This window comes from Salvelinus alpinus, chromosome 6, assembly GCF_045679555.1.
Source record: "Salvelinus alpinus chromosome 6, SLU_Salpinus.1, whole genome shotgun sequence".
NCBI lineage: Eukaryota > Metazoa > Chordata > Actinopteri > Salmoniformes > Salmonidae > Salvelinus > Salvelinus alpinus.
The window spans coordinates 22,140,484-22,153,652 of record NC_092091.1 but is presented as its reverse complement, the minus strand read 5'-3'; the positions used below and the strand labels follow the sequence as shown (position 1 = coordinate 22,153,652).

Sequence of the window (13,169 nt, the reverse complement as noted above, 5' to 3'; positions counted from 1 at the left end):
AAGCAACAAAACACATGATTCAGCTTTGATACTTAGAGCATTACCTTCATTTAAGTGATTCCTAAACAAGGTTTGGAAAACATTTACATCTTGGTACATAGATCAACAGAGACAAGCTTTGCTAATTGCTGCTGTGATGAGATGACTAGTGTTGCTGTTCATGTCTGAACTGAAACATTGGAGAAGTTTTGGCTGCCTGTGTGCAGTGCACAGGTTACACAGATGCTGTAAGGAGAGGTAGATTGTCATCCCAGCCAGCACTGGATCAAGACTTGGGGACAAACCTCAGCTCATTGTTGGTCTCACAGTACAAAAACAAAAACAAACCTCCACTATCAAACAGATTTCCATGTTGCTAACAATTTAGAGGAATCGAATGAAATTAGCCAAGTAGTAACTGCTTTGACAAAACCCTTTTGCCCTCCTATTCAATGACAAAGGGAGCTTCTAACATCAGCTCTGTCCAGTAACCTTCACTTTTAAAGGTATAATTTGACATGTTTGCTGCTGCAACCTTAAAGTGCTGCTAATCTCAAATACAATATTACAGGCTCCAGCTTAAATAAAATGGTTTAACCAATAACTATTATACATTGTAGTCCACAGCTGGTCTGGCTCACAAAAACAGCTACTGAATCCTAACCACTAGATGGGCAGTGTGGTCCACCACTCACACGTAAAGCTAGAACTGTATATTTGTTGTAAAACCAGGATTTATGTTGGAGAAGAGCAGAATGGGGTGTCATACCATGCTACGGTGACTGATTACCTAACCGTAGGTGTAAGGGAGCCATTTCACAGTCCTCATCCTACATTCTGGGTACAATACAAAAAACACTGCATGGCGTTTGTCTCTTCCCCCCCATCTCTCGTTCTTTAATGGATTAGTAGTTATTTCTACAGCCTTAAATGTGGTTTGGGGATGAAGGTGTCATCTCCAACCTGGGAGGGGTAGGAGACCCAGGGACAAACAGCTTCTGCTCAGCTAAGGGTCTGAATATTCTCCAGTAGCTCTGGCTTGAGGAGTGCAGGGCTCTTTCCACCGCCAGCCGCAATGTCCGCTTGCACTGCGGTATCCCAGGAAAACGTCAGCAGAACCGCAGGGACCTCCAAGAGAGACAGACATAAATCAGAACCGTCCCTTTGTACAACATAAGTAAATGGATGGAATTGTTTATTTTGCCTGACATGTATATTTCTGACAATACTGTGTGTCTCTGCTTACCAGGCTACATTCATTCAGGGCCACCTCTTGGTCCTCCTGGAGTTTGTGTCCTCCAGGCGCCACCAGCTCAAATGGCTGCCAGCCATCTACCAGGGAGTTCCGCACAAACTGGAAGAGCACAGACACCTTGTCCCAGGCCAGGAAAGTGCCTGAAGGGCATAATGTGTGATAAGAGAGCCATTAGCAAGTTGAGTAAAGGTAACAAGAGGATACAACTATAAGAAGACATAAGGTACAGTTGAAGTCGGAAGTTTATTCAGTTTCACAATTTCTGACATTTAAATCTAGTAGAAATTCCCTGTCTTAGGTCAGTTAGGATCACCACTTTATTTTAAGAATGTGAAATGTCAGAATAATAGCAGAGAGAATGATTTATTTCAGCTTTTATTTCTCTCATCACATTCCCAGTGGGTCAGGAGTTTACATACACTCAATTAGTATTTGGGAGCATTGCCTTTAAATTGTTGAACTTGGGTCAAACGTTTCAGGTAGCCTTCCACAAGCTTCCCACAATATGTTGGGTGAATTTTGGCCCATTCCTCCTGACAGAGCTGGTGTAACTGAGTCAGGTTTGTAGGCCTCCTTGCTCGCACACGCTTTTTCAGTTCTGCCCACACATATTCTATGGGATTGAGGTCAGGGCTTTGTGATGGCCACTTTGTTGTCCTTAAGCCATTTTGACGACAACTTTGGAAGTATGCTTGGGGTCATTGTGCATTTGGAAGACCCATTTGCGACCAAGCTTTAACTTCCTGACTGATGTCTTGAGATGTTGCTTCAATATATCCACATAATTTTCCTTCGTCATGATGCCATCTATTTTGTGAAGTGCACCAGTCCCTTCTGCAGCAAAGCACCCCCACAACATGATGCTGCCACCCCCATGCTTCACGGTTGGGATGGTGTTCTTCGGCTTGCAAGCCTCCCCCCTTTTTATACTTGCGTACTATTGTTTGTACAGATGAACGTGGTACCTTCAGGCGTTTGGAAATTGCTCTCAAGGATGAACCAGACTTGTGGAGGTCTACAATTTTTTATGTGATGTCTTTTGATTTTCCTATGATGTCAAGCAAAGAGGCACTGAATTTGAAGGTAGGCCTTGAAATACATCCACAGGTACACCTACAATTGACTCAAATTATGTCAATTAGCCTATCAGAAGCTTCTAAAACCATGACATCATTTTCTGGAATTTTCCAAGCTGTTGAAAGGCACAGTCAACTTAGTGTATGTAAACTTCTGACCCACTGGAATTGTGATACAGTGAATTATAAGTGAAATAATCTGTCTGTAAACAATTAGATGTCTTAACCGACTTGCCAAAACTACAGTTTGTTTACAAGAAATTTGTGGAGTGGTTGAAAAACCAGTTTTAATGACTCCAACCTAAGTGTATGTAAACCTCCGACTTCAACTGTATATTGAGACAGACTTCAACACTGCAATCAAATTCAGAGGCTACTGCCAAATATACATACAAATGACTATCCATGTCAACGAGCTTATTTGCTCATATCTTGTTTATACATCTGCTTATCACATTAAAGTAGGTGTTTGTTGGCAGATACAGACCCTGCAGTATGTTTCCATCAGGCAGTCGTACTCTCAGCAGGGTGTAATTGTACTTCCTCCTCTCCCTCTGCTCCTCTCTCTCCCGCATGGCCTTGGTACGCAGCATAGCGTTCTTGTCCACCACCTCGTTCCTGAATACCACACAACCACCAAGAATGCACCTTAACACAAAAGACATAACTGGAAAAACCCCCCAACAAGAATACACGTCATGTGCACTAACCAAGTGAACCCTACTAACACTAATACAGTAATCATTTTGTACAATAAATTAATCTCTTAAAGATGCACGATGCAGAAATCACTCCGCCATTTCCTGGTTGCTAATATTCTAATCCTTTCAGTTTATGTGACTAAACAAGTATAGTGTAGAGCTGTGGTCACCAACTGGTTGATCGTGACCGAGTGGTCAATCACCAAACATTTCTGTAGAAAAGCCAACGATAAAGGCTTGCGTTCCTTTTTTTCTTCATGTTGCGCGGTTGGTACACTTGATTCGCAAGCCTTGTGCACCGGGTAGGCAAAGTGTTCTCGTTTTCAACCATTCCATTCGTCTGAAAAGACAAACTTGGCGACCTGGCGGACCGGGAGATCTGTGGCTAAATCGAGTGAGCATACGGCGCTGGCCAATCGAATAGCTCAAATCACCGTGCCTACCTACAGCTTCCATAACCCCTGCCACAGCAAAGAAATAGCGCACATATAACAGGTCTACCGTTTCTTAGACTTGCTTTCAATGGGAATGACAGATCTATAACACACATTTCTATGTGAATTTGGCCAGGTTGCTCAAAAAGTTACATATTGCAGCTTTAAAGTATGAGTCCATACTTTTGCTGCTGCTCCCTCTTGAGCTCTTCTGCAGTGAGGTTGTAGAACTCTGGGGGAAGTTCGAAGCGCATGGCGTTGAGGGAGGGTCTGAAGGCCTGGGGCTGGCGGTCCAGCTGGGCTCTGACTGGCTCTCCCCTCTGCAGCCGGTCCCTACTCTCCTTCATCACCTCCAGGGATTCTGGGTCATGCTCCATCAGCACCAGGAACTCCTCACTCTCCTCTGGGAAAGGAAGACAATCAGCTAATCAATTCCCCAAATGCAATCCAACCACTTACCCCTGGTACCCCCTATAGTACAGTACGCCTCTGCAGAAGCATACTAGGCCACACAGACAATAGGAAGCATAGACTGTGCATTTGAATGGGTTTACCTTGTCCTTCCACATCCAGCATGATGCTCTGAAAGCCCATAGCTTCCAAGAACTCCCGACTACCCTCCACAGTCTTTACCTTTTCCTACGGAGAGAGAGAGAGATCAGACAGGGAGAAAGAGACCAGTGAATGGACCACATCGACAGAAAACATTGAGTCTCACATTACCCTCCACATGTCTCAAATACAGTGGTGGGAAAAAGTGCCCAAGTCTCATACTTGAGTAAAAGTATAGATACTGTACCTTAATAGAAAATGACTAAAGTAAAAGTGAAAGTCACCCAGTAAAATACTACTTGACTACAAGTCTAAAAGTATTTGGTTTTAAATACACTTAAGTATCAAAAGTAAATGTAATTGATAAAATATACTTAAGTATCAAAAATAACAGTATAAATAATTTAAAATTCCTTATATTAAGTAAAGCAGACAGCACCATTTAAAAAAATGTTTTTAAATTTACGAATAGCCACGGGCACAATCCTACACTTGGACTTTATTTACAAAAGATGCATGTGTTTAGTGAGTCCACCAGACCAGAGGCCGTAGGGATGACCACGTGTTCTCTTGATAAGTCTGTGAATGACAATTTTCCTGTCCTGCTAAGCATTCAAAATGTAACAAGTACTTTTGGTTGACAGGGAAAATGTATGGAGAAAAAGTACAATCTTTTCTTTAGGAATGTAGTGATGTAAAAGTTGTAAAAAAATATAAATAGTGAAGTACAGATTAAAAAAACTACATAAGTAGTACACTAAAGTATTTTTTCACCACTGCTCAAATATACCTGGAACACCTTGTTGCTAAGTTTGATCTTCCTGTACTTCTCCTCTGTTGGGTTCTTACAGATGTTTTCAATGTACCTGACAAGATGGGGGGAAAATGATGGGGTGTCAAGACACTCATTGCATGAATTCTTGTCAATGTGACAATGTACACTCAGTGGCCAGTTTATTCGGTACACCACCCCGTTCACACAAATGGTTCGCTCCTACAGACAGTAAGTCACGTGGCCTACTATATAAAGAAACTTTGAGCGTGATATGAACGTCATTGCCAGGCGCGCCAGATCCTGTATCTCAAAAATGGATGGCCTCCTGGGCTTTTCACATACAGTGTCTAGGGTTTACAGAGAATGGTGCGGGGGGAAAAATAAACATCCAGTCAGCAGCAATCCTGTGGGCGAAAACAGCTTGTTGATGAAAGGTCAAAGGAGCATGGAAATAATTGTGCAAGCTAACAGGCGGGCCACAAACAGGCAAATAACGGCGTAGTACAACAGTGGTGTGCAGAACAACATCTAGGACACACAACTTGTCAGTCCTTGTCATGGATGGGCTATTGCAGCAGACAACCACACTGAGTTCAACTCCTATCAGCTAAAAACAAGAAGTGGCACCAGTGGGTACGTGATCACCAACACTGGACAATTGAGGAGTGTATAAACGTTGCCTGGTTCGACGGATCCCGGTTCCTGTTGCATCATGCTGATTGCAGAGTCAGGATTTGTCATAAGTAGCATGAGTCCGTGGCCCCATCCTGCCTGATATCAACGGTATAGGCTGGTGGTGGTGTAATGGTGTGGAGAATGTTTTCCTGGCACACACATTAAGTCCCTTGATACCAATTGAGCCACGTGTCCATGCCCCAAATAATTCAGGTTGTTCTGGAGGCAAAGGGGGATCCAACCCGGTACTAGATGGGTGTACCTAAAAAACTGGCCACCGAGTGAATATCACACATTCTAAACTGGGTGGTTCGAGACCTGAATGCTGATTGGCTGACAGTCGTGGTATATCAGACCGTATACCACAGGTATGACAAAACATTTGTTTTTACTGCTCTAATTAAGTTGGTAACCAGTTTATAATAGCAATAAGGCACCTCTGGAGTTTGTGATATATGGCCAATATACCACGGCTAAGGGCTGTGTCCAGGCACTCCGCATTGCGCATAAGAACAGCCCTTAACCGTGGTATATTGGTCATATACCACAAACCCTCGTGCCTTATTGCTTAATTATAGGACGGTTCCATCCCCCTCCATGTTTCTCACTTGCTTATGATGTCCACTGCAGCCTTGACTTTCTCCCTGTCCTTGTTGAAGGTATGAACCATCATAATGGAAGCCTCCACTGCATCCTCTTCAAACCGCTGTTGGACAAGACGAGGTTAATCATGTGTAGTCAGGACCATACTAATCAAAAAGGATGGTTTGTGGCAAATTAGTGCTAAGACTTTTTACATCAATACTTCATTTCAAAATCAGATCATGAAAATTATGCAATCATGATATCATACGACTTTAAAAATGAGAATCACTTCCGGACCTACCATGAAAATGGCCGCTTTAATGTGCACATCTCTCTCGCTCTTAGTTAAGGTGGCTCCAGTAAGCGGGCAGGTGAAATACACACCTGTTACTGAGAGAAATGCCAGATCCTTAACATTGGAGCCCTGTAAAAGATTACATATACTAGCGATAAATGACAGACAACTCAATGGCAGTCGTCGCACAAATAATTTCTTTGTGAGCAACAGTAAAGGAAAGTTAATTGATTTAATGTATTCCTTGCCTCAACAGCTGTTGTCTTTTCCTTCCCAGCTACTGCTGCAGCTTCTGCCTCAAGCTCTCTTTTCACTGTGAAAAATTATTAAAGACCATTACCCACAACCCAATTCTTTATTTCTGATGATTTATTTCTGACTACTGCTGTGAAACACCTGCACAGTCTTGACAACATCATCAGTCATTAAGCAGCAGTTCTTGGATGCATACACTACCAGTCAAAAGTTTTAGAACACCTACTCATTCAGTTTTTCTTTATTTGTACTATTTTCTACATTGTAGAATAATAGTGAAGACACCAAAACTATGAAATAACACATATGGATTCATGTAGTAACCAAAAAAATAATTAAAAAGTGTTAATCAAAATCTATTTTATATTTGAGATTCTTCAAACTAGCCACCCTTTGCCTTGACCGCTTTGCAGATGCTTGGCATTCTCTTAACCAGCTTCATGAGGTAGTCACCTGGAATGAATTTCAATTAACAGGTGTGCCTTGTTACAAGTTAATTTGTTGAATTTCTTTCCTTAATGCTTTTGAGCCAATCAGTTGTGTTGTGACAAGTAGGGGTGGTACAGAAGATAGCCCTATTTGGTAAAAGACCTGGTCCATATTATGGCAAGAACAGCTCAAATAAGCAAAGAGAAACGACAGTCCATCATTACTTTAAGACATGAAGGTCAGTCAATACGGAACATTTCAAGAACTTTGAAAGTTTCTTTAAGTGTAGTCGCAAAAACCATCAAGCGCTATGATGAAACTGTCTCTCATGAGGACCGCCACAGGAATGGAAGACCCAGAGTTAGCTCTGCTGCAGAGGATAAGTTCATTAGAGTTACCAGCCTAAGAAATTGCAGCCCAAATAAATGCTTCAACAGAGTTCAAGTAACAGACACATCTCAACATCAACTGTTCAGAGGAGACTGTTTGAATCAGGCCTTCATGGTTGAATTGCTGCAAAGAAACCACTACTAAAGAACACCCTGCCTTTCTAAGGTCTTCGAAAGCCAAGTTAACAAACAGATCACCGACCATTTCGAATCCCACCGTACCTTCTCCGCTACGCAATCTGGCTTCCGAGCTGGTCATGGGTGCACCTCAGCCACGCTCAAGGTCCTAAACAATATCATAACCGCCATCGATAAAAGACAATACTGTGCAGCTGTATTCATCGACCTGGCCAAGGCTTTCGACTCTGTCAATCACTGCATTCTTATAGGCAGACTCAACAGCCTTGGTTTCTCAAATTACTGCCTCGCCCACCAACTACTTCTCTGATAGAGTTCAGTGTGTCAAATCGGAGGGCATGTTGTCCGGACCTCTGGCAGTCTATGGGGGTGCCACAGGGTTAAATTCTCGGGCTGACTCTTTTCTCTGTATACATCAATGATGTCGCTCTTGCTGCTGGTGATTCTCTGATCCACCTCTACGCAGATGACACCATTCCGTATACTTCTGGCCCTGCTTTGGACACTGTTAACTAACCTCCAGACAAGCTTCAATGCCATACAACTCTCCTTCCGTGGCCTCCAACTGCTCTTAAATGCAAGTAAAACTAAATGCATGCTCTTCAGCCGATCGCTGCCCACACCTGCCCGCCCTTCCAGCATCACTATTCTGGACGGTTCTGACTTAGAATATGTGGACAAATACAAATACCTAGGTGTCTGGTTAGACTGTAAACTCTCCTTCCAGACTCACATTAAGCATCTCCAATCCAAAATTAAATCTAGAATCGGCTTCCAATTTCGTTACAAAGCATCCTTCACTCATGCTGCCAAACATACCCCTGTAAAACTGACCATCCTACCAATCCTTGACTTTGGCGATGTCATTTACAAAATAGCCTCCAACACTCTACTCAGCAATTTGAATGCAGAATATCACAGTGCCATCCGTTTTGTCAACAAAGCCCCATATACTACTCACCACTGCGACCTGTATGTTCTCGTTGGCTGGCCCTCGCTTCATATTCGTTGCCACTGCCACAACCCACTGGCTCCAGGTCATCTATAAGTCTTTGCTAGGTAAAGCCCCACCTTATTTCAGCTCACTGGTCACCATAGCAGCACCCACTCGCAGCACGCTCTCCAGCAGGTATATTTCACTGGTCACCCCCAAAGCCAACTCCTTTCCTTCCAGTTCTCTGCTGCCAATGACTGGAACGAACTGCAAAAATCACTGAAGCTGGAGACTCATATATCCATCACTCACTTTAAGCATCAGCTGTCAGAGCAGGTTGCAGATCATTGCACCTGTACATAGCCCATCTGTAAATAGCCACCCAACTACCTCATCCCCATATTATAATTTTTTTCCTTTGCACCCCAGTATCTCTACTTGCACATTCATCTTCTGCACATCTATCACTCCAGTGTTTAATTGCTAAATTGTAATTATTTCACCACTATGGCCTATTTATTGCCTTACCTCCCTAATCTTACTTAATTTGCACACACTGTATGTATATAGACTTTTTCTATTGTGTTATTGACTGTACGTTTGTTTATTCCATGTGTAACTCTGTGTTGTTTGTCGCACTGCTTTGCTTTATCTTGGCCAGGTCGCAGCTGTAAATGAGAACTTGTTCTCAACTGGCCTACCTGGTTAACGGTGGAATAAAAATAATAAGAAGAAGAAGAGACTTGCTTGGGCCAAGAAACATGAGCAATGGATTTTAGAACGGTGGAAATTGGTCCTTTGGTCTGGAGTCCAAATTTGAGATTTTTGGTTCCAACTGCCATGTCTTTGTGAGACACTGTGTTGGTGAACGGATGATCTCCGCTTGTGTATTTCCCACCGTAAAGCATGGAGGAGGTGGTGTTATGGTGCTTTGCTGGTGACACTGTCTGTGATTTCGAATTCAAGGCACACAACCAGCATGGCTACCACAGCATTCTGGAGTGATATGCCATCCCATATGGTTTGGGCTTAGTGGGACTATCATTTGTTTTTCAACAGGACAATGACCCCTCCCGGCTGTGTAAGGGCTATTTCACGAAGGAGAGTGATGGAGTGCTGAATCAGATGACCTGACCGCCACAATCCCCCAACCAAATTGAGATGGTTTGGGATGAGTTGGACCGCAGAGTGACAGAAAAGTAGCCAACAAGTGCTCAGCATATGTGGAAACTTCTTCAAGAATGTTGGAAAAGCATTCCAGGTGAAGCTGGTTGAGAGAATGCCAAGTGTGTGCAAAACTGGCATCAAGGCAAAGGGTGACTGCTTTGAAGAATCTCAAATATATTTTGATTTGTTTATCCCTTTTTTGGTTACTACATTATTCCATATGTGTTATTCATAGTTTTGATATCTTCACTATTATTCTACACTGTGGAAAATAGTAAAAATAAAGAAAAACCCTTGAATGAGTAGGTGTTCTAAAACTTTTGACCGGTAGTGTAGGTATCTAGCTCACCCTGGAGCCGGATGACATCCTGTGAGGTTTGTACCCGTGGGCGTGGCTGCCCCTCGATCCTGGCCAAGGCTGCAGCCCCTGCCTTCTGAGCTCCTTCAGTAGGCGCAGCATAACAGTGCTTGGCAGGGCCACTGCTCTGCACCACTTGGGGCTTGGAGCTGCAGGGGACACATTCAACATTTGACTGCAAGATGTGACTTATAAAGTTATATAGCTATCTACACTCACAAGGGGTTGCACCCTAGTCTTTGATCATGACTCTCAGTTCCATTACATTAGACAAAAGAGTCATTGGACGAAGATGTCTTCTATATGGGCCCCTTTTGTTCAGTCTGACAATTAACACCAGTCGCTTGCGGTACGGTTTTGTAAACATAAGACTTTATTTTAAATATAAGCAAGAAATAATTTAAGAAAGTTAAAAAAGGGTTTCCCAACTCGCTGCACGTTTTGGTTTTTGCCCTAACACTACACAGCTGATTCAAGTAATCAACTAATCATGAAACTTTGATAATTTGAATCAGCTGTGTAGTGTTAGGGCAAAAACCAAAACGTGCACTGAGTTTGGGAATCGCTGGGTTAAATTGATAAACATTTGATAGGGTTGGTGTTCCCACACGGCCATATCTCCATGTTACATCGCTTGTTAACGGAAAACCGAAGGAAGACCAGAGGCAACCACCTGTGCTAATTAGTGTCCCCCGACACCTGTGTAAACTTAACTCGGGAAGTGTAGTTTTGTTGGAGGCACCCGTATGGATCTGTGTAAAACTCCTACAGTAGAGTATATATATATTTTTTTAAAGATTATTTCTCGGTGACGAAAGATTAGGGTCATATGTTTCGAAAGCCTTATCGCAAGAGATTATTGACCATTCTAAACGTTTAAACTGTCGGGAAAACTAGGGAGAAGGCAGAATGCCGACTGGAGTTTGAGAACTAGGTTCACCCTGTCCTGAACATTAGAAAAGTAAACAACGGAGCCCATCCAAGTCACGGTTGAGGCCCGGTGAAGGCAACTCTACGAATTAGACATACCATATAACTGTCAATTATATTAACTAAACTGACAACAGCATAGCAGCTATCGTTAGCTCGCAAAGTTAGTTTACCTAGCGTCTTCTGTGAGTTTCTTTCCTGGCCCAGCTGACTTGAATTTTAAATCTTTCTTCATATCCTCGAAAAATTTCTTCATTGTTTACTGTTTATCACAGTAAAATAGCCTGGGAATACGGCACAGGTGAATAGGTGCGCTGAGGTGAGAAAGCTTAGTAAATTGTTGCCATCAAAATGCAAGGGAGGAAGTGGACCGGAAACGGGTGTCATTTATTAATGCTAAATTGTGTACATCAGCCTCTGGTGGTCTGGAGGATGTACAATCATGATGCTGTGTTCCAATGAAATACATTAATCCTAAAATGAATAATTGACAAAAATAAGTATCATAAAATAAATTAACTAGTATTAAGAGTTGGCTTAACACAAAGTAAAGCGTATTTTGTAAACGTTTTAGATGCTTATTTTAAACCTACATGAAATGGAGGTAGACATTTTTAAATGGTCTCCAATACCAGTGTAACATTCAATTAAACGTGTGTTAGAACTGGAAAAATAAACCGACAATTTGGAGGCCGAACACTTATCGTGAGCATTTCTGATATTGTTCATTACGATATCCCAAGTGGCGACGTGGTCTAACGCACTGTATCTCTGGTTCGATCCCGAGCTGTATCACAACCGGCGTGATCGGGAGTCCCATAGGGCGGCGCACAATTGGCCCAGCGTCGTCCAGGTTTAGCCGGGGTAGGCCGTCATTGTAAATAAGAATTTGTTCTCAATTGATTTGCTTAAATAAATAAATAAATAACTAGCCTATACTAGAGAAATGTAAGTACATTTGTGTAACCTTTATTTGACTAGGCAAGTCAGTTAGCTGGTCAACATAGCAGCACAAACCCGTAGCACGCGCTCCAGTAGGTATATTTCACTGGTCCCCCCCCAAAGCCAATTCCTCCGTGGGCTGCCTTTCCTTACAGTTCTCTGCTGCCAATGACTGGAACGAACTGCAAAAATCACTGAAGCTAGAGACTCATATCTCCCTCATTAGCTTTAAGCACCAGCTGTCAGAGCAGCTAAATAGCCCATCCAACTACCTCATCCCCATACTGTTATTTATTTTGCTCCTTTGCACCCCAGTATCTCTACTTGCACATTCATCTTCTGCACATCTGTCACTCCAGTGTTTAATTGCTATATTGTAATTATTTCGCCACTATGGCCTATTTTTTGCCTTCCCTCCCTTATCCTTCCTCATTTGCACACACTGTATAAAGACCTTTTCTATTGTATTATTGACTGTATGTTTGCTTATTCCATGTGTAACTCTGTATTGTTGTTTGTGTCGCACTGCTTTGCTTTATCTTGACCAGGTCGCAGTTGTAAATGAGAACTTGTTCTCAACTAGCCTACCTGGTTAAATAAATGTGAAATAAAAAAATTAAGTTAAGAACAAATTCTTATTTTACAATGACGACCTACCCTGGCCAGACCCTATCCTACCCTAACCCGGACGACACTGGGACAATTGTGTGCCGCCCTATGGGACTCCTGATCATGCCGCTTGTGATACAGCCCGGGATTGAACCAGGTGACACCTCTAGCACTGAGATGCCATGCCTGCGCCAATCCGGAGCCAATTAAATGGGTTTGCTAATATGGGTTATTGTTAATTGTAAAATGTATGGCTACAACAATCAAACTAGAAATAAAAAATCTGTGGTGCTTATTGTTAAATTTATCGTAATATAGATTTTGGCAATATTGGGCTCTGGAGTGACGCGTCAGTCTAAGGCACTGCATCTCAGTGCTAGACGTGTCACTACAGACCCTGGTTCGATTCCAGGCTGTATCACAACTGGCCGTGATTGAGAGTCCCATAAATAAATACAAAATATCATCCAGCTCTGTGCGCTTAGGGGTGGCATATATTCGCTGTATGACTGCGGACGATTGTTATTTTTATATTTTTGTCACTCTGTTGGTAAAGACACGCTAAAGAAAGGTTTGGTTTCTGTTCTAAACCTTTTGTATTGATGTTAGTATGAATTTCCTAATTAGTAGCCAGTCAATTTAGGAAAACGATATCGAATTTATAGTGTACATATAGTAGAATATGATTGGT

General features: G+C 42.4%; 1 protein-coding gene across 1 annotated transcript; it reads right to left on the bottom strand.

Annotated features, from left to right (window-relative positions):
• Positions 1-24: 24 nt before the first annotated feature.
• LOC139578381 (UBX domain-containing protein 6-like) lies at positions 25-11,299 on the bottom strand. Its single transcript, XM_071405879.1, has 11 exons — positions 11,101-11,299; positions 9,989-10,146; positions 6,576-6,640; positions 6,334-6,456; positions 6,056-6,153; positions 4,788-4,863; positions 4,000-4,084; positions 3,629-3,848; positions 2,798-2,928; positions 1,226-1,374; positions 25-1,107 (listed from the first exon to the last, which is right to left on the bottom strand). Exons 1-11 carry the CDS (start codon positions 11,181-11,183, stop codon positions 982-984), a joined length of 1,314 nt encoding a protein of 437 aa, XP_071261980.1. The 5' UTR covers positions 11,184-11,299; the 3' UTR covers positions 25-981.
• Between the last annotated feature and the right edge of the window lie 1,870 nt (positions 11,300-13,169).